Raw genomic sequence first — 22,927 nt, 5'->3', positions numbered from 1 at the left:
CCATGGATGTACATGTCGAGAATTCAAATTATTTGTATAAAATAATTACAATTTCATGCAATTAATCAAATATACGAATCAATCAATTAATCAACAAATCGATTAAATTACTACGAAAATTTTAAATTATTGTTAGTAATTAACTTCTCTTCACGTAACTCCAACTTTACTGGCAATATTCGTGACTTTATGTGTGTACGTGCACATGCATCTGCATCACGTAATAAACAATATAAATTTCTAAAAATCAACTAAATTAAATTCAAAAATTTTATAAATTAATCAAATCTTACATTTTATACACAAGATTATTGTATTTTGGATTAACATAACTTAATCTTTTCAAAGAATGTAGTGGTATTTTTTTCTATTAGGAAAAAGTATTACGAAATAAATTTAAAATGTTTATCCGAATTCAAGGTAACAGCAATGATTGTTATTCAAATTAAGAAGCTGGCTCCTTTTGTGATACATCAATGTCATTAATGGCAAATTTTCCAGCTCATGATCTCCATAATCTGTTAAAGTTTTCAACAACTTCGGCTTTGCAACATGTCTGTGAAGCAGTGAATTACATTTTTCCGAAACCATTCCCAAATTGCATAATTACAACACCGTTTTCTTTCTCTTCTTTTCTTTTTCCATTTTTTTTTCTTCCCTTTCTTTGTTGAGGTAAACAACATGTTTGAAATCTGAAACGTGAGCCACCGACCAAACTAATGTACTGATTCAATTATGATTTTCTTTTGTCTTATGATTGCGATTGATCAGGTTCAGGTTCGATTTCGAGACCCTCAACTCTAAAATCAACTTCAACAACTCAATTACGAATTTGATTTCAAATAAGATATGCTCTAACTAATGAAGCTGACACTAAGCTAACAGCAAAGGAAATTCTTTTCTATCATTATATAATTTCCAGGGAAATTTTGGTAAAAATTCATATTTGGGAAAATATATAGAAAAAATTAAAAAAGAGAGGCCATGGATAAAAAAAATTCACTAATTTGATTACCCATTATTCATCATGATTATGATCATTTGTTTGATAACATTGGTTGCTTTGAACCTTAACAAAATTCCAAAACAACAAATGGCTAGAGAGAGAGAGGGGGACAGAGGCCTAGAGAGATCAAAATTTTTGTTAGATTATGGACCCCAAAATGAAGTTGACATTGCAAAAAGAAATGTTGTAGCAGTGGTAGTAATTCCTTTTTTCAGTCATAATTTTCCATCTAAAGAACCCAAAAAGAAATTTCGATTTGTCCTCCATTGTGATCAACTGATCCCACCATCATTATTGAGCCCCATGTTTTAGTGCACCATACAGTAATGATTGTAGAAGAAGTAACCGTTTGAATGGAAGCAACATATACCGATCATTTAAAGTAACCATTTCATAAATTTTTTTTTTATTTTTTGAAAAAAATAAATACTAATGTCTCCCACTTCTTAGTCTAATAGTAAAGAAGCCTTAAGGAAGATATTAAAATTTTGGTTCGAACTAAGTCACTCCCTCTCCCTTTCTATGTAATAAGATATTACCCTCATTTGAAACAAAAAAAAATCATGTCGAGAAAAATAAACATATAACATGAATTTCGGATTAATTAGGTTAATTCGGTACCAGTTGTATGATTTAAATAATAAATCAAAACAAATAACCAAAACTTTAATTATACAAAAAAAAAATGTTATTTGACTTGTAAAACGAAAAAAAATTAAGAAATTCAAGAACCATTGATATGGATGAATAAATTGGTGAATAAAATGGCATTATTGAATTGATCAGCCCCGAATTTGGGCTAATATATATCAATTCTTGTGGTGCAATAGTATCATGGAAATTTATTTATCATCTTCTCTCCTTTTTATTATTTTTTTTCTTGTAAATAAGCTTAAATACTAATAATAAGAGTTTTGATAATCTAATACTTAAAAAATGATTTTTTTATCAAGAGAAAAAATGATTCGAATCCTACTCATTTGAACGGAAGAATTATGAACCGATCATTGAATCAAATGTTTGGGTGCAAAAAAAAATTAAATTAAATCCACACCATTATAATAACTTTGGATCTTCTTAATTTTTTTGTTAACTAATTAATTTACCATTTTTTATTATGCTCATTTTCCTTCAAAACTTGCCTATTTCCTCTTAAAATTTTGTAAATTTTACATCTCAAGATTCAATTTAAGCTAGGCCCAAAATCATACGAAAAAGCCTAATTACAATTTGTGACCTATCAATCCAACAATGACAAATAGCCCAAAATTTACAATGAGCTAAATCCAATTTCTTAGTGGACTGTGTTGGTAGCTGGGCCTGGTTTTGGGTTTAAATTGTTGTGAGTCTAAAACCTAGATGAAGTTAGACATTAGACTGATAGGTTGTGGCTAATTTTTTTTTTATATAAATAAAATGTAAATTATTTATAAAAATATAAAAAATTCATTATTCGAGTTTTTCTTTCAAATTTGACTCATTAATTAATATATTTGTTGACGTTATTTTTTTTTATATGTGCATGCAACGTGTCTAATAGAATTATGTGACATATTCCGTCAATATTTTATTAAACACTAATAGATGAGTGATTAAAAAATATTTTCTTAAATGGTAATGATTAAAATGTAAGTTTTTAAAATTAGATGATCAAAATAAAAAAATCATCTAAAATGAATGGCTATTAGTGAATTTTACCTAAAATAGGTTGACAACAATGAATTTGTAAAATTCAGACTTAAAATTATTGTTAAAATAAAAGACTTGATCATGCTTTTTGTTGCGTAGAGACCATAGACTCAGAGTTTGAATTGCAAGTTCTTGATCAGATTCTAAAGTCAAATAGGCCTAGCTGCCTAGAAATGAAGAGGATCGTAAATCAAAATGAACAGCAAAAGTCAGCTTCTGAATGGCTTGACTTGTCATAAAAAAAATTTATTATTAGATTTTTCAAAGTGAAAACATTGTTTAACATACTACATCTTCATTAATGTATTCATTTAATGAAGAGAAACAAAGAATTTCAATATATTTAAAGCTTTTTCAAACTACTAACAGTCTCATTTTCTTTTATTTTTTTAACAAAATAAATTATAATTTGAAAATAAAAAAAATAAAAAAAATTTAAATTTAAATTTCAGACTCATTAAATGTTATTTTTAAAAAAATAATTATATAAATCAACGAAATTAAATTTTATATTTAACAATCTTCATTTTTTTACCTTAATTTTCATTGTGTCCTTAACAAATTTGTTTATCTTCATTATTCTACTACTAATTAACCCATATTATGTATAGTTGTCGGGAATTCAAAATCAAACTTAATTTTTTATATGATATGTTAGGGATAACTAATTTAGAATTAAAAATAAGATCAACCATGAGCTATTAATGTTGTATTAAATATGGATAAGTTATTAGATTAGCTAGGAAGTTCATTAATTAATGATTAATCATTTGTCCTATTGTCAATGTTGAGCCGTTCAATTTGGTACCATGCCATCCGCAAGGAGTTCTATTTATAACATTTGTTTCTAATTAAAAAAAAAAAAAGTGTCGTTTGCTTCAAGGATGAATTATGGAAAGACTATATACCTTTCTATCTTTGGATTTTCAGTCAAAATTGATGGGTGACTTGGTCAATAAAGATTTTATATGGGTAGTTTTCTTGTTTTATTTTGCTTCTAAGCTATAGATTTGCTTGCTCCCCACTCTTGCTTGAAATATTCAAAGCATTTTGGCCATGTTAGGTAAGGAGAATGTCAACAAGAGAGCTCCACAATTTCTTTGTTTTTTTTTTTTTTTTGGTGTACATTTTTAAAATTGTTTGAAAAAGATTAGTTTCAGATAAAATCTAAAAATATTTTCCATCAATTTTATAAAAAAGATTTAACGAAGCAAAATATGAAGATATAATAGAATAATTTTTAGTTTGGAATCATAGTAATTTGAGAGAGAAGCTGATAAACTAATGTTTAACCCTTCCAAAAATCAGATTCCAAAAGACTCACAAATTTGCTTGCCATGAATGGTCCAAGCATATTTAACAATTTATAGCAGCCTTCTTTAGAATTCAAGGGTAAACCAATTCCAAGACGCCTCTGAATCAACTAGAAAACTGAGAAAGAAAATGTATCATTCAAAGGGTTAGAAATTGAAGAGTGGATTTGGCTGCACAGCCAGTCTTGTAATTGCTTAAATCTCCACTGTATGCTTCTCTAATCATATATTATATATAATTATATGCCAAAAACCAGGATCATATTGGATTCTTCAATAGTCATACAGAGCATTTGACACTCTATGGGAAGGCAAAACTTGGGTAGAATTAAATTTGTGAAATTTTTTTTTTTTTTTATGAAAAATTAATTAAGTTTCGAATATGATGATTTAATCGATTCATGTTATTATCTTTTAAAGTTAACATCAAATACATCCAAATTTTAAATTTTATCTCTTTCTTTTATATATCCCCATGTTACGATTTTATTTTTAATATATCTTTGATGAAGGTGATAGACTCAAAGTATGAATGCAAATTCTTGGGATTCAATAACAAAAATGAGTAAACATGGATGGCTGCCAAGATATGAAAAGAATCAGAAATTAACAAATTAATTAATTTAATTTAACTTAACAACAAAAGTCAGCTTCTAGACAATTTGACTCACCATGAAAAAAATATTTATCATGGAACAGTCAAGATTTTAATTCTGGAAAATATTTACAAGTTAGAATTGTAAAAGTGTGCTCTTAACAAATATAAAATTTGCTTCACTTAACTCAAACTCCAAAATAATAACCATCCATATTTATAATTGAAGTACCCTTTACATTAGGCTATAATAAACAACTAACTACAATATAATATATAGTTTTATTATAAAAATCCTAAAGTAAACAAATTATTTAATTTTCCAAAAAACGTATCATATTTTATAAGATTGTGCATTCAATATCGAGATAGATAAAAAAAAAAAAAGTTTGTCTCAATAGATTTATTCATTTGGTTAGGAGTGAGAAAAAAATTAAAAAATGATTTGAAATTATAGTATATGGTTGAGATTTTTTTTTATTAGGTTAGAATTTAATTCAAATATTAAATATATATTAAGTACGAATCAAATCTCAAATCAGGATGAAAAATTTTTAAAAAATTGAAATATGTATTTTTATTAATTTTTATATATTTTTTAAATTTTTATAAAATAAAAAATTATTTTATATATAAATCTATTTAAATATATTAAAAATATTATTAAAATTGTATATAAAAAATTAAAATTTAAAAATTAATGAATCAAACTAAATAAATAAAATTTAATTTGGATCAAATTAATTTTAAAAAAATTAATTCAAATTCGAATTAAATTTTAAATTTTTATAATATTATATATTATTTTAAAAAATCAAATCATTATCACCCTTATATTTGCTCATCTGACGAGAGGCGACTCACAGTAATATAGATATCATTTTATGACCGAATCTTTAAATCGATACTCATAATCACGACACAATGAAAATCCCTTTCACCATAGTCATTAGGTTTGAGTCAATATTGCTGGGTGAGTTGGTCAATAAATCATTCAACTTTGGTTATTACGCGTTTTGCTCATCACTTGCTTGCCATCTATTCGTTTGCTTAAAAGCTCAGTAAAGCACAATACTGGTCTTCTTTTCTAGTCATGCCTGTGTGAAAGAGAAGAGAATATAAACAAAAGGGAGCCTCAGCTTTCAGCCTTCACATCTTATCCAATCTCCACACAGTTTTCTTGTTAGCTGCCAGAATCTAATTCTTACATATATCTTTACATTACTCAAGAATTTCAAGCTTAATTCTCTCCTTTCTAGTACAACGAATACAATAAAGAAAATCCTTTGATCAAAGATGACATGACATGTTAACGAATTAAAATTTTATTTTTTATAAGATAATTGAATATGTTTTCAAATTTTATTTGGATTTAATTTTTTTTAAACACGATTTCTTTTTAAATATTATTTTGAATTAAAATTTAAAAAATATGCTTTTTAAAATTTTAAAACTCAAATTTTATAAATATTATTTTTAAACATTTTATTGTTTTACGATTTATTAAAAATAATGATCAAAATATCAATGAGATTTTAGTGTAATGACAAGTAAAAATCCCTAGAATCTTACTAAATTCAAGTCTCATTATGTGTAAGGTTGATTATTTAGTAATATAATTATTGATTATTAAATTAATTATATAATCGTAATGTATAACTTAAAAAATAAAAAATAATAATAAATCAAAATTGTGTTTATTTATCCAAGAAATTAATATAACACAAATTTATTGAAACAAAAAGAATATTTTTTATGGATGAAAAATAAAAATATAACTATTAAAAAATAAATTAAATAACCGCATTAATTATTAATAAATTTATTTATGAATCAAGTCAACTTGAAATAAAATATTAATAAATTTTAAATTTATTCAAATTTGAATTGATACGAATATAAACATCATTTGTTACTCAAATCCAATACTTAAATTTTAACCTCTCAAGTCCCTTCAACTCTTTATTTTCTTTTCTTTTGCTTTGGTTTTCCTTTAAATTTCCATAATAATTGTATAGATAAGTTAAGTTGGGGTCCCATGGAACATGTTCTTGTTTCTGGAAGCTTTTGACTAATGTTGCAGGAGGCTTCCAGGAACAACAAATTCCTGGCAAACTCTGCTTTTGCTACTTCCCTAGCCCTCATGCCTACAATTATTATTATTATTATTATTATTATTATTATTAATGATTTATATATTTATATCATATTTTATTAAAAAATTATATTTTATAATTTATATCTATATAAAAATATATAATATTTTTATTTTATTATATATATAATTATTATTAAATTTTAAATTTTATTTTCGTATTATATTAATATTATATTATTATCTCATATTTTGGATTATTAATTTTAATTATTGCCTGACCTAACTTGAAGATCAAGAATTTCTTTCAGGCTTCCTGGGATTGAATCTATTTTTTTAACCAGCTTCAAGTGGTGTGTTTGAGCCATTAATAAGAAAAAATAATCAATTAACGAAGCAAATGATTCTTTCAAGATTCAGAACTGTGCTAAGAAATTATAGATTAATTTGGCGGCACAGCTGACAAGATTTTAGTAAATTTTCTTAGGCCAAGTTTCTAAAATTTTTTTATTAAAAATGATTAAAAAAACTTTTAAATATATTTTTTGATTTTTAAAAATAATTTTTATTTGATATGTTTAATAAAAAATTTGATTAAAATAATTTACTTGGATCTTGATCATGATCAGTAGTGATTTTATGGATTGCTCTAAAACCCCACTCAAATACTTTGTCAAAAAAATTAATTACGCAGTGAATAAATTTTTAAATTAATTTTGAATCAAAGAGTGATGCGACACGATATAATATAATTAAAATATTATTTATTATTTTAATCATATCGTTGACAACCATTGTAATGGTTACTTTTGTTGTTATTATTTTTAATATTATCAAATTATTGCTTTTCTTTTATTTATGTATATATATATTTTATAAAACGCTAAAACAAAGTTAGTATTATAGTAGAGTAATTAATTTTTATAATTATTAAGATTAGTACTATTAAATTATATAAGTAAAATTTATCATTAATTTTTTGCTCAAGATTTTCAAATTTTATTTTAATGACAGAATTTATCATGCATATATTCGTCAAAACTTTACGTACATATAAATTTCATTCAAAAATATTTAAATTTTAATTAAATATTAATAACAATTATAAATGAAATATTAGTAAAAAAATTAAAAATTTTAATGATGCAATTTTCTTAATTTATATTTGAATGCAAATGCATATTTAATGAAAAGCAATTAAACTTCAATCACCATTAATTAAATTTAAATATTAATTTTAGTTAAAAATAATTTTTTTATTAATTGTTTAATAATTATTATAATAATTTTTTATTCATATTTATAATAATAATTAATATTATTTTTAATTTATCGTTACCGTACCTCCAAATTTACAATACTTATATGTCAGTTCTGACATCAGAACAGTACAAAATCTCCTGTTCTTGGGCACCTTCCCCATGTGGCTCACCGTGTCTGAATTTCAAACTCCCAAAGAAACACACCAAAGAAATTGTCTAAATTAGTGGACCCACCTCCTCCGCCCCTCTCTCATTTAAACCCCCCCTCCCCCACCGTTCTTTCGTCTCATTCCTCTCCAAATGCTCCGCCTCTCACCATGTCGTTCACTGCCAAGCATGGAATCGTTTCCTTATTCTTTCTCCTCTTTTTCCTCCTTTCTCCGCCTCCCTCCAGCGCACAACCCACCAACCAAACCGACGAGCGATACCCTTACGCGCGTTTTACCCCATCCTTGGCCATAATCGTTTCCGCTTTGGTTGCTGTTTTGTTCTTTATGGGTTTTTTCTCGATTTACATACGGAACTGCTCCGATACCAACGCCAGCGGAAGCAGCGTCCGCCCTGTCACTGGCGGTGCCAGCCGTTCCCGGCGTGGGACGCGTGGACTTGATGCTTCGGTGATCGAGACTTTTCCCACCATGGTTTACTCCGAAGTTAAGGTTCATAAGATCGGCAAAGGAGCGCTGGAGTGCGCGGTTTGTTTGAATGAATTCAATGACGATGAAACGCTGCGTTTAATACCCAAATGTGACCACGTTTTTCACCCTGAATGTATCGACGCTTGGTTGGCTTCTCACACTACTTGCCCGGTTTGTAGAGCTAATCTCGCTCCTCAACCAGGTGACCCTGCGAGTCAACCTACCGAGTCGAATAACACCACCAACGAGTTAGACCTCGAGGCTCAGAACGACGGCGGTGACTCGGAAACGGAAGAAGAAAGAAGAGGAAATAATACTCAAAATGTTAACCGTGACGCCGAGGCTCAAGTTGCTCCGGAGGTTGAAGTAATTGTTATGAACCGAACTTTAAATACGAACCGTACACGTGGATCAAGATCCAGCCGTACACGTAAACTCTTTTTCTTACGGTCTCACTCGACAGGACACTCTTTGGTCCAGCCTGGTGAGAACACTGACCGGTTCACTTTGCGATTACCGGTGGAGGTTCGGAAGCAGTTAATAAACCGGAAGCTGAACAGGGCAACGAGCTTGGTGATATTACCTAGGGAAAGGAGTTCACGGCGAGGATATCGAGCCGGAGAAGATGGCGGAAGTAGTAGAGGAACATCTATTAGGAGGTTGGAAAAGTTGGACCGGGAAGTTAAGTCGGACCGGTGGGTGTTTAGTATGACACCACCGTTTTTCAGTAGAGCATCCTCCATGAAGTCACCAAAGGTGGCAGCAAAGGATGGCGAAGGGACCTCAAGTTTGCCGGTTGGACCGGCGGGTGACTCAAGCCGCCCCCCTGTTTAATGGCAATTTTTTTCTTTCAACAATTTTAAGAATTTATTAATACTCTAATTAATTTTTGGCATTAAAGCCACGAGCATTGCGCAGATATGTACATTATCTTTGCAATTTTTTTTTTTTTAAGTAAAAATTTTTATTTATTGATTTTAATTTGCTTTTCAATCGCAATTTTACGTAAATGAATTTTTAACGTATTATCGTATTGTTTTAAAAAGCCTACTTATAAGGGTGATTTTTTGTTTTACTATTTTCTGGAAGCTTTAGCCTGACAGAGCAATGGTTAAATTTTAATTCCAGAGAAAGATTTGATAGAGATTTCGAGTGAAAATTCCAATAGAATTGCACTCTTGATGGGTTAAGAATAGGATAACAATCAACAGACCTGTATTAGAAGAAATGAAAATAATTGATGAGAAAATTGTTACTGGCAATTTCTTATTTTGCAAGGCTAGAATAGAGGACTGTTGTAACAAAAATATTGATCTGGTTGCTTCCATAATTGGAGAAAATTGGGTTTTAACTGAAAATTCATTAACTTACCATATTGTAATAAACTTGCAAATGTGTATGGAATCTATTCCAAACTTACAGGTCATTCTCATGCTTTGACAACTTGGGAGAAAATTTCAGATCTCATTGAAATACAGCTTGCAAGTTTGGTGAACTGAAGCAATAAGGTGGCATTTGGAAGCAGTTACTTCGGTATTGGAGATTTCACCTTTTTCTTTTTTTGGGATCCTATGGCCTGCATTTCACTTCACATGTTGGAAAATAACTTGTTGGCCCTTAAGGAGAGGCTATGGCTTTCTTTGTGGACTTGTCACAGACTTCACATGTGCTGCTCCAGAGCACACAAAAGCACCAAACCAGATCAGAAGTATCTTGCGTATAAAACAGGGAAACCAGAATTCATTGATCGAAGAGTCCAAACTATAATCTATTGACATCAGATGAAACATTACTAAACAATCAGGCATAATCACGACTCACAAGAGTTCAATAGCTTCTGCAGGTTTAAAACTCAAATCATAAATTCATGATTTCAATCTCAATTCTACATGCATTACATGTGTTCTGAAATGTTTTGCTTATATTTTGCTTGTGAAACGTTACGACTTACCGTTGCCATGCACCAGCTAACCTTCTTGCTCGACTTTCTAGTTTCCAATGCCAAAGTTGTTATAAGGTTCCAAATTTCCAATGACTTAACTTGGACACCTGCAACTCCTTTATAATCTATGGGTGAAAGTTTGTAAGAATATATGACATCTATGCAAACTTAAAAGGAACTTTCTGCCAGGGAAAAGAAATATTGCAAAATAAATCTTCAGGTAAGGCCCATTGGGTATATTCAAGGGAACATCAAAATGCTCATAACTGCAGTTGGACCATAAGGAACATAAACTGCTCACTTCCTTATACTATATTCAGCCTCATCAATCTTCTGGAAAACCAAGAAACCTGATTAAGAGTTTGGCCACTGGTGTGGCATCCCCTGGAGAGTATGGAAGAAGAGATTTCAAATCCATACCAACTATAGTTTGGTGAAGTGTCTGAGGATGAGCACAATATAAATGCTTTCTCTCTGCGAGTTCTTCTACTAGCTCACTCTGATGATTATCCATCAAATCTTCATTGACCACCACGATTAGAGGTTTGCCAAGCCGCAAGGTCTCAAATATGCTCCCAGAGCCTGTAAAACAGTTGGAAACAGTTCCTCATCAAATTTTTGAGAATTTACCAAATTAAGTATATGTGACAATGGCAGAACAACTCAATGACAACCCAAAAATGGGAATTTAACAATAATGAAACAAATCTTTAGGTTACGAATGACTTTGGAAAGTTGTGCCATGTCAATCGTGTGTTGCATCTTTGGATCAAAGCAAAGAGACAAAAAGGTTCAGTGGTAGTGTATTTACAGATTTACTTGAATTCTCTCAAGGAGTTAGGCACTTTGCAGATCCTTGAAAATATGTCCAACAACTAAATTAACCATATGTTGTGAATAGAGCCAATGCAATAACTTGATAATGTGATCATGGATTATGCCACAGTTCTCAGATATATTTTTTGCTGAAGGAAGAACAATACACAGAACTACAGATTATGTCCAACCAATTAGATAACATCCAATAAGCATGTTCTATATTTGCAGTACGAATAAAGGAAGATAAGAGTGATATAAAACTTTTTATCAAGGAAAGATGGATAATATAACAGGGTAAAAGCAAAAATAATAATAATAATAATAATAATAACTACCTGCATGACTGATCACAAGAGATGCAGAACTCATATGGTCAGCAATGCTTGATGAAAATGTGAAGTAGTCTACAGCCAAAGATCCATCATCACCAGTAGACTACATTAAAAAAATAAACCTTATGAAAATTACTAGAATAAGAATATGAGGAAGACGAGGATGCGATCTTCAGTTCAGGAAAAAAAAGTAGCATTGATTAATTTGGATATCTAGTGAAGTAAAACTCCATCTTTACCATTAAATTTTTGAACCATTCAAATTTACGAGCATGCCTATTAATTTTGAATGCTGTTAGAAGATCTTCATACTTCCCTAGATTTATTGCTCTTCTTTGAACTCATATCCATAAATCTAACCCACATCACCAATTTGATCAAAAAAATTACAATAATGACTTCTATTTTTTCCCATTAAAAATGATTGATCATTACCTTATATAAGTTATAATGAAGAGCTACTCACTAGTCCCCTAAAGTTCTGATATACCTTTGTAGGAAGATATGACCCTCGACCCATTTGAATGAGAAGGGAAGGATATCCTCTTCCTAACAACTCATCCTTAACTTCCAGAGAATCCACTACTTTAACAAGCACATCGAAACACGTTGTTCCTACAGTCACAAAAACCACTTTCTTTGGCATCATACCATCCTCAGTCTCTCCCATCTACAATCACCTAAAGTTTACACAACAAACACAAAATTTGTGAGTAACCTACATCATAAATAACAACATTTAAAGATAAAAAACAAAACTTTCTTCAAGAAATCACCTATCAATACTCTGTTAAATCACCTACATTTTCCAAAATATACACACAATCTGAGATCATCCCTCCTCATAAACAACCATATTTAGGCTAAAGAACCAGTTTTTATTCAATAAAATCCTGTTAAATTAGCTATTTTTCTTCATCTAGTTGTTGGCATTCAAAATAAAAAATTTGAAAAAATGATAATTTTTTAATCTAAATAACCTATTAATATTTTTTATTTTTCCCAATCAACCAAACCCAAATTACATGGGACATAATTATATAGCTTTTGAAGTACTTATATATCTTCATGAGCGTCTTCAATTTCTTCTGAATCATTGAAGAGATTCTCACTGGTGAAGATTAACGTTTCAGAGAATTTAACATTTTGTCTTTCATTAAACTTTAACTTTTGGTATGGTTTCACTTTGCTGGTACACTTAAATACACTGGGTTGAATCTTTTCAGAGAATTTAACGCTTGATCAGAAGAGTTTAATGTTTCTTGTAAATTTGTCATATTGCTTTAGAAAGAAATTAAACAAGCTTGTTGAGTTGAACCTGTAGTATTTTTTTCCCTTGCTCTCTCTCCACGTCTGTCTGTCACAATCTCTCTGAGGCTTGTGGAACAGAAAAGGCAGAGAGAATATTTGTTGTCTTAAAGTTTACGTGAAGATTGTGTTGTGTTGAGAGAAGAGGAGGACAAAAGTGAGGTCTCCTGTCTTTGAATGGTACCTTAAAGTGAAAAAGAATCAAGGGGGTTTGTGCTTATTGTTTGCAGAATTTGAATCTTTGTTGGAATTGTTCTTTACAGCAAAATGTTGGCCTCGATTTTCATGTCAGCATTTGAATGACATTTGAATTCACACTTCCTCACATTCAAAAGTAAATAAATAAGTTAATATATCAAGAATTTCTTTATTCCCATGCCTTAAGTGAGGGGAAGGTACTGTGCTAATAAAATTTAAATTTTAAACCTATTAGATGTCATCTTTTAAGGATAATTGTATGAATTAATTAAATTAAGTTTTAAATTCAAATGAATAGATTTTTTTAAGTCATTGGATAATCTTTTGCAAAGAAAAAGATAAGGTGAATTGAAATTTTCCAAATCATTAATATGATTTGTCATATATCTACAGTGAATCACATCTATTTAGCAGTCAAATTAGGTAATGTGAGGGCATCATGCTTTTGTTATCTCTTCAATGTTCAACCTCTTTCATGGCATGTCCTAATCTGTATGCATCAACAAAAGTCTTGGGTGCTGGAAACCTTCAAAATCAAAAAAAGATTTCAGGTATGAAATTTTAGACTTTAAGCTTAGAAATTATTTACAAACTTGAAGGATTTGATTCAACATCAAACTAAAACATTTACAACTAATTCTCTCTTCATCTATAAAGAAGTTTCTGAATTCTGGCCATTAAAACTAATCTTGGCTAATTCAAACCATATATACTGTTTTTATCAATCTGAACATTGGAAGGTTGGTGGTGGGATTAGTTGAGGTTTGATTATTATTTTATCTAGTCAAACGAGATCCTGTTTATTAGGCTAGCTTGGCTTGGCATGGCGCATGGTCATGGTCATGGGGTTCAACACAGGGCCGAAGAACCACTGAACCTTGTCAGTTACCAGGTCAATTACTCACATTTAGCTGTCATCACACCAACCATACCTCAAATCTTATCTCAAACAAAGGAAAGCCTGCGCCCTTAGGAGCTTGAGGTGACTGTCCAACAAAAACGGTACTAATACTGGCTCCTGTTTGGGGGGTTGGGAACCCTCCACACCTTGTCAACTGACCCTCATGTTGGGGACCCAACTTAATTTTCAACCAGCTGTGGATACATGTCACTATCCTCTTGGTCCTATAGTTAAGCCCTTCTTTTTTTCATGTGCAAAAAAACTTTTTGGAATTGAATAATTCTTTATGGCCATAACCTAACTTTAACACTGTTTAAAAATTTTGACCGACAAATTTAGTTCTATGCTACAAATCAGTATTTATTTCAATTTAGATTTAAACTTTAAATTCTGAAATTGAAAATTCTATATGATCTTCAGACTCTATTTCAACCTAATCACTTTCTGAACGATCTTAAAAATACACTCTCACCGTAATCTGGTGCATTCGATCAGGATTTTATTTCGAAATGCTCCAAACAAATATTATTGCAGCATCATTTAAGTAAGTATTGCTTGAATCGAAATAGCTTGCATATTATAATTGCATAAACTCAGAAAATTGAATAGCCTGACTTGCATTTCTGGAAACAATTTCAATGTCAGTAACGTAAGCTGCAACATTTCTCTTCTATGTTTTCTACTGTTAAGACAGATGCAAAAGAGGAAGTGACAAAAGCTGGTTATACAGCTCTTGCTGATCACTTTATTTAGGTGAATAGCAACATCGAACTGTTATTTTACCCCCCTTCTGATCAAGTTTGATTGACTGCAATAAGCCATCAGATAAAAATGTCAGTCCAAAAACCAGACTGCAATAAGCCATCATAGTCATGGTTTCCTCTAGTCTTCCATTTTTCCCTTCAACAAGGCTTCCCAAAGCTCTCATGTGATTTTCACATCACACTCTAGAAATTGCCCGATAGGTACTCTTATGCAATTTTACATGAAATGTGGTATATAGAAAATACATCAAAATTCTAACTTTGCATAGATAAATTTACGTATTTTGCTGATAAAATATAATAAAAGGAACAAGAAAAAAGTACTTTGAATTATTCTTCGTTTTAAAACTAAAGCAATTTGTTGATCTAGTGCATATATGATCCAAAAGCATTGTAACCATATGATCCAAAGTTATAAAACCAACTTTAGAGGAATATTTTTTCCATTTTGATAATGATAATCATCATGGAATTTAATCTAATCCAATTAATGAGATATCCAATGTTGCTGATTAATAAAGAAGGTTGGTAGTCAAAAGTTGTAGAGTAGAAGAAAAGTCATATTCGAAGCTTAACCCCATTTTTATAAGGGTTATTTTGATTTTTTCAGGGGATGTACCCTATGGTGGGGGACCCTTTTTTTTTTTTTTTTTTCTTGTTTTGTCACCATTCAGGCATCTTTTACAGAGAAAAGGAAATATAAAGAAGACATGTGGGGACAGTAATTTTTTACCCTAAAACCAACTGCTAAATAAGGTGGACAAACAATACAAATATTTTGATTACCGTACAAAAAGTAAAAAAAAAATTCATGTTATATCGTAAATTTTTTTTTTTTATTGAAATAACCTCCGTTTATCTAAACTTTTTGTAAGAGGAATTCAGATTCTTTCTATCATGCCTTATAAAAATTACAAAAATTTTAAAATATATATGATAATCTTGCTTGGATTTTTTTTTTATATTATTTTGGTTATTACATAATGGTAAATTTATTTATATATCAAAGCCAATATCTAGTTGTAATCATCCTTTGAAATCCTTTGGGACAATGTTTTTGCTTTCATTAAACTTGCACGTCTTAACTAATCATGTTAAGAGAGAAAAAAAAAAAAAGAATTTAACTTATATAATGAACTAATGATTATGTCCTATACTTTTATTTCCTCCTTTTGCTTTTCATTAATTAGGTAAAATTTAAAAGTAAGAAACACAACGGTGAATGTGAGATTAAGGTTTAATTTGTCATAATATTATAGGTTAATGTTGAATTTCGTCATTATATTTTAATTTTTGTTATTTTTATTATTATTTTAATTTTGGTTTTTTAGACAAAAGATAATGGAATTGACGAAAATTTACCACTTGCACTAACAAAATATTTTAATTCATTTTTTATTAAAAAAAATTGAAATTGAAAATATAATGGTAAAAATCAATAAAATTAAAATACAGGGAGAAATTTCAATATTTGACATAGTATAATGCCACATTTTGTATTTAATCCCTGCCAGTGTGCTTGTTGCTTAAGAATTTATGAATTCAAATGCAATCAAGATATTAATTTTAGTTAAGACATGTCTTTTTATTGATTAATCTTTTCTCTCTCTTTTTTTCATAAGATTTAATTAAAATATATTTAAATTTGGCTATGTCTATAACTAATTCTAGGGTGGCATTAACCTTATAATGAAAAACTTTTATCAATTTAAATAAATCAATAAAAAATTTTATTAATATATGTAGGAAAGTTAGTAATTTCAAAACGGTAATTTTTTTTTTTTTAAATCGTAACTTGAGAATAAAAAAAATTACAAGAAGTTATTGAATCTCAAATCCGTTACATTATTTTTAAAAATAATTCAATGGATAAATTAAATTTAAATTGTAAATTTATCATAAATCATTATTTACTTTACCTTAGGAAATCCCTATTAAAAAAGAGCTCACATGGTTAGTCCACACATTTTATATTTTATAACAACACACCTTTACATGTGCATTTTGTAATTTAATTTCACCAATTACTGCTTTAATATGAAAAACATTGAAAAATAAATAAATGTGATAATAAAGTGGAAATGCATAACCAAAGTCAAACTAATCAACTAAATTTGTATTATTGGGGAAAGCACAAATATCTATGCGAAATATTTCATTAGATAATGGGTTTTGGCATTTAGGATAAGTCCAAAATATTTATTTATTTTTGGTTGGCATCACTGTAGAGAAATTTTTTTAATTTTGATTAAACATTAAGATGTTATCCCCTGAAATGGATAGTCGTTTTTTTTCTTTATCTATACTTTATTTTTCATAATTTTCTTTTATATTTACTTTTTCTTTGCATGTTCCAAGATCCAAAGTCCAAACTATTTATACCCTGTTTTTCATAGTTTTTTTTTTTTTTCATTAAAGTCGATTTTAATACTATTGAATTAATATTTTATTAATTTTAAAAAAAATTTAGTTATTTTTCATAAATTTCTTTTGTATTTATTTTTTATTTGCATGTTCGAAGATCCAAAGTCCACACTATCTAACTACTAGAAAACTTGCTTTTAATTTCAAGAAGAATCAAATGTTATCTACTCAGATATCTACTTACAATTCAGAGCAGAGCATGTGCAATTCTATTCTGTCACAAAGCCACTAGCCTGAGCTAAGAAGTCTAACAACAGGACAGAAACTACTGCAATGCAAAGGGGACCAGATCAGACAACAGACCAGAGACAAGTGTTTCAGATTGGTCCCATCCCAAGTGTGACACAACCATTAAAATTTTCTTTTAGCATTAATTCTCTTTTAATCTTTTGATTTAGTAAGTTTTTATTAGGCTGTAAATCACTTGGGAAGCTTCAAATAGTATAAAGTCATGTGATCCAGCTTTGCTCATACTATCAAGACCCTCCCTTCCCAGCTGTTTTTCACATATTCTTTTGTATTTAGATCTTCATGTACCTTGCCTCTTCTCTACAAAAAGAAAAGTTTTTCAAAGCCAAAAGAGAGGTGTTTTAAATTTGAATACCCAACAACCAACTTTAAGCTCTTCTCTTTCTTAAATCTTGAACGAAGAAGCAAAAGCTTCAGCTTTTGTCTTTCTCTCTCAGTTCAGTTTCTTAGGTATTTTCTTCTGTTCTTCGAAGGATGAATAAACAAGAAGTCATGAAGATGCAGGTAACTTAAATTAGTTCTACTTATGGCACTTTTTTCAATAGTGTTATAACCTTTTCTCTGCTTGTTTTGGGGTTGCTTTTTCTGTTTCAGACATGGGTTCTCAAAGTGAATATACAGTGTAGCTGTGATGGCTGTAAGCAGAAAATAAAGAAACTGTTGCAGAAAATTGATGGTATGTTAAATTTCTTTTCTTTTTCTTTTTTTTTTTTTGTTAAGTTTGGTACTTTGGTTTGTTGATTTTGATTTTTTTGGGGTCAGGAGTGTATGCTACTAGTATAAATGCAGAGCAAGGCAGGGTAACAGTGACAGGGAATGTTGATCCAACTATACTTATCAAGAAGCTGGAGAAGTCAGGCAAACATGCACAGCTATTGGGAGCTCAAAAGGGTTCAAGCAATTTTCCAAATCAACTCACAAACCAGTTCAAGAACATGCATATGGATGGTGGCAAAGGTGGGAAGGACAACAAATCTCAAAAGGGTGGTGGTGGTGGTGGAAATAACAACCAAAAAGGTGGGCAGCAATTTGCACCACAGCATATGCAGCAAATGATGAAAGGGTCCAAAGACCAGAAATCTGTCAAGTTTCACTTGCCTGAGGATGATTTAGATGAAACTGATGATGATTATGATGAGTTCGGTGATGAGTTGGATGATGAATTTGATGATGAGTTGGATGATTATGATGATGATGAGGAATTTGGCCATGGGCATCAAATGCAAAACAAGATGGTAGCAATGATGGGAAAAGGTCATCGACCATCTGGACCTAATGGTATGATTAATGGCCCTGCCATGAATGGTAAGAAAGGAGGCGTTATTGACATACCTATAGTAATGAAGGGCATGGGGGAAAACAAAGATGGGAAGCATGGTAATGGAGGAAAGAAAGGAGGTGGTGAAAAGAACAAAGGTGGGAAGCAAAACAATGGGGGAGGAGATAAAAAAGGTGGTAAAAAAGGAGGTGGCGGTTTGCTTGGATTTTTTAGTAAGGACAAAGGTGGAAAAGGCTGTAGTCATAAGCAGGGTAAAAATGAATGGGATGGTAAAAATAAGGGTTCCCACAATGGTAATGGGGGCAATGGTGGTGGAAACAATAATGGCAATGGAGCTAAAAAGGGTGGGGGCAAAAATGGTGGTGGGGCCCATGAGATGAACAAAATTAAAAATGGTGGGTTTCTTGATGTTGATGTCATTAATCATGGCAAAGGAGGGGGGGGAGGTGGAGGTGGTGGTGGTGGTGGTGGTGGTGGCGGGGTTGGTAAGAATATGGCGCAGATAGGCCAAATGGGTGGTCAGATGGGTCATATGGGTCAAATGGGTGGTCAGATGGGTCATATGGGTCAAATGGGTGGTCAGATGGGTTATAATATGGGTCAAATGGGTCATATGGGCCAAATGGGAAATTATCCAATGAGCCAGATGGCTAACTTTCCTGCAGTGCAAGGACTACCTGCAGCTGCAGCAATGAATGGTATTGGTGGGTACTATACAGGGATGGGTCCTGGAAATCCCTATAACCAACATCAATACATGGCCATGATGATGAATCAACAGCGTGCAAATGCAAATGGGGGGATGTATCAGCCAATGATGTATGCACAACCATATCCCCATGCAAATTATGGGCCCCCTCCAATGCATACAGCAAATTCTGAATCATATGCTCATTTCTTTAGTGATGAGAACGCAAACAGTTGCAGTATCATGTAAAATTTTCTTAGATTAGTAATGCTTTTCATTTTCTCCCTTTTCTTTTTGGTTTTTGCTTCTCTAGGATGCTTTATACAAGGTTGCAAGCTTCAAGAAGACATTGCTTCTGTTTGGTGCCAATGGGAAAATTTTGTTTTCCCTAGATAATCAATCTCCAAACTCTTTTTCTTTCTTGGGTTTTTAAGTCTTGGACAATTAAATACTAGTATGGTTACCACGTAGAAGAAAATGTAGGTGAAGTTTGAGGGATCTAGGATGAATGGTCACAAAAGAGAATGGGCCAATGGGGGGTACAGATCAGTTGCTTTCTCAAAAGATGTACCAAATGTATTTTTAATGATGTTGGTTTCAAATATGAAAACATGTTGGGCATCAATCCCCATCTAATCTTAGAAAAAGGGTCCATTTGGCTTCAGCTTTTGACTACTAAATCTTTGCTATGATTGCAATCTTCAAATATTAGCTTTGAAGAAACTCCAGCGAGTAGCACCATGCTTTGAGTTTTTGAAAGTGAATGTTTTCATGCTTGTTGGTTTTTTATTCGTTCCAGGTTAATGGCTTGACCCATGAGGCCATTTGTTTTTCTAGGTTTTGATGATTTGGGCAGGAGGGGCCATGAGACCATGACCCATCTGCCACTACTTTAACCATTTATGCTATGGTAATCGTAATGGAACCCAATAAGTGGACTTGGACAACACTCAAGTTTGGGGCTGTGCCACTATGTGAAGAGGAGGATGAATCAGAGATTGACAATGACGCTTTAATGATATCTTCTGGATCTGTAATCTCTGGCGGCAGAGTTAGAAATACCTGATCAAAAGAAAAGGTGGAAAACTGGTGATTCATCAATGTCTGTAGCCCCAAAATCCAATCAAGAAATACTACATGCATTTGATGAGAAGCTGAGCAAATTTTTCCATGTTCCTTTGCTGTGAATTGAAGAATGTGCATGTAGGATGCTATGAACATAAAACCAATAGTGTAGAGAGGAGCCTTCCTTCCAGGGATGGATATGTAGAATATTTTCTTGTCCATGGGGCCCATGGCTGTAGAAATCACAAAGTATACTGCAGTTTATATGTTGTTGAAGTTCATTCTTCCCTTGATGTCAATGCTGTCATCCTTGTACCTGTAAAAATGGAACTAAGCTATACACCTGGAAATATGAAATTATACCACATTGATTTGGGTTCCTTAATGTTCAGAAATATTGGGTACGTAGGAGTCCAATGCAAGATTGTTAGGCCTTGAAGGTATAAGTGCAATATTTGTATTTACCTGACAACTTAATGGCTAAAACAGGAATGTTATTTTGCTTATTACTTCATGCTAGGAGCTAGAAAAAGGAATAGGTTCCATGAATTTTCTCGAATTGAGATCTAACTTGCCAGGTTTTTGGTTCAGCTCAGTCATGTTTTTGCTTGTACACATAAACTTCGACCATCCCTCTTCCCTAATATTTTGTATTTTTTCTATGCAGATCTCAAAAGCATGGAAGGTTCCTATCTCATTTCTTCTCAAGCTCACTATTCGAGAAACTTCCCCTTCTGCATGGAATATGTTCTACCTATCTGTGAATATTGCCCTTTGCCTTCTAGCCCTCTTATATGATTGCAACTCATTCATGCCATTAGATCACCCCATAGTTTTCCTCCTTCCAAACACCCGTTTCGCATTCTGGTTTGTAGTAAGTACTCTTTGCAAGCTTCTCTCTAGCTGTCCTTCACTTTATATTGGAAAAAGAACCCCCAAAGAGCGAGCAAATGCCCGTAGTGGTTGTGGCTTTGGACATGAGTGTGTTCCGGATATCCACTGTTGCTGGGGAATTGCTGAATTGCTTGGCAGCCCTTGGATCACTTCTTGAATTGCCTCCAGCACTACTTGGACTCAATACTTGCATGGCGAAACTCGGTGGCAGATCTTAGCAGGCCATCCAGCAATGGCCATGGCTTGATGCTTCACTGGGCCGATGTTTAAGATGCCTGTTGGGCTTGGAACGGCTTTGGTAATGCAAACAGCTCAGGTTTATCCAAAAGCCTATCAGCTTCATTTCCACATTGGCATCATTATTGCATTTGTCTTCTTCTTGCTTTTGAGCCTGATGGATCTCTATCGGTTTTAACTTGGTCTAGATTCCAGGTGCCTTGATTTTGGGGATTCTGCCTTGTTGGCCTTTATATCATTTTCACACTAGTTATCTTGATCATTGCTAAATTTTCCGGGTGATTGGTCTGATCCACTAAGCTGAAGGCATTCAATTCATTAATGCTGATTCATGGAGATTGGAGAGCTTCAAAAGCTACTATATATGTTGGTTGTCTACTTGTCCCAGTGTTTCAAGGTGCCAGAGTTGTATACATTCATTGTGTCAAAGGAGGATGAATTAAAGGAATTGAGGGAGTTTTTGTCTGCAATTTCTAGATAGATAACTTTTATCTTGGGAGGGAATTGTATTTTTCATCTGGCAGTTGGTAGATTCTCCAGTATTATAATGAATTACTTGTTTAATAGTACAACAGTCTAAGCATAATATGATTTATAATATGTTCTTACACAATGGTTTACATGTTCTTGGTTGCATTTTCTTGCTTTTACCTTGCAGAATTCTTGATTTGGTTAAATGAAGCCCCAAAAAGCTACACTCCCCAACTAGTCCAAAGCATTTTCCAGATGATTGTATGCTATGTTTGAAAGGCCAGATTCTTCTAGTCTGATGACTGCTTAAACTTAGCTCTCACAGCTACATATACCATGAAATTGCCAGCATTAACAAATGAACTGTGTATACCAGTTATATAAGGAGCTAACTGGTGCTATGAAAGCACAGGCAAAGTCCACCAGTTTTGCTGCCAGGAATGTAAAAGCTATAAACCTTTTGAGAAGCAGGTTCCTACATACTAAGTATTGCAATTGGATTATCCTACCCTGGAATGTGCATACTATCACAGTCTTGACTGGAACATTAAGTATTGGATGCTTAGCTGCTGGATCTTCCCATTAAATAGAGGCTGACCAGCCTGAGGAGGGATCTTTCCATATGTTAAAATGATTTATTAATTTTAACTCGAAGTATTATTCAATTGATTAACGTATTCATCTTTAAGAAAGTATTTATTAAGTTTAAAATTTAAATCTCAAACTTATAACTTTTTCTTTTATCTTCATACTACAAC

The 22,927-nt window shown here is 31.7% G+C and overlaps 3 protein-coding genes across 3 annotated transcripts; 2 read left to right on the top strand and 1 right to left on the bottom strand.

Moving 5' to 3' along the window:
- The first annotated feature begins 8,234 nt into the window (after positions 1–8,234).
- Positions 8,235–9,579, top strand: LOC111295323 (E3 ubiquitin-protein ligase ATL6-like). Its single transcript, XM_022888769.2, has one exon. It carries the CDS (start codon positions 8,278–8,280, stop codon positions 9,430–9,432), a length of 1,155 nt encoding a protein of 384 aa, XP_022744504.2. The 5' UTR covers positions 8,235–8,277; the 3' UTR covers positions 9,433–9,579.
- A 366-nt stretch (positions 9,580–9,945) lies between these two features.
- LOC111295324 (uncharacterized) lies at positions 9,946–12,504 on the bottom strand. Its single transcript, XM_022888770.2, has 3 exons — positions 12,182–12,504; positions 11,695–11,794; positions 9,946–11,122 (listed from the first exon to the last, which is right to left on the bottom strand). The coding sequence occupies exons 1-3, from the start codon at positions 12,359–12,361 to the stop codon at positions 10,866–10,868; spliced, it is 537 nt and encodes a 178-aa protein (XP_022744505.2). The 5' UTR covers positions 12,362–12,504; the 3' UTR covers positions 9,946–10,865.
- A 4,972-nt stretch (positions 12,505–17,476) lies between these two features.
- Positions 17,477–19,928, top strand: LOC111294309 (uncharacterized). Its single transcript, XM_022887573.2, has 3 exons — positions 17,477–18,039; positions 18,130–18,211; positions 18,298–19,928. The coding sequence occupies exons 1-3, from the start codon at positions 18,010–18,012 to the stop codon at positions 19,749–19,751; spliced, it is 1,566 nt and encodes a 521-aa protein (XP_022743308.2). The 5' UTR covers positions 17,477–18,009; the 3' UTR covers positions 19,752–19,928.
- The last annotated feature ends 2,999 nt before the right edge of the window (positions 19,929–22,927 follow it).

Source organism: Durio zibethinus, chromosome 14, assembly GCF_047325235.1.
Source record: "Durio zibethinus cultivar Kanyao isolate XHJ-2024 chromosome 14, ASM4732523v1, whole genome shotgun sequence".
Lineage (NCBI taxonomy): Eukaryota > Viridiplantae > Streptophyta > Magnoliopsida > Malvales > Malvaceae > Durio > Durio zibethinus.
Note: the sequence above shows the minus strand (reverse complement) of the source record. Positions and strands in the feature narration are given on the sequence as shown.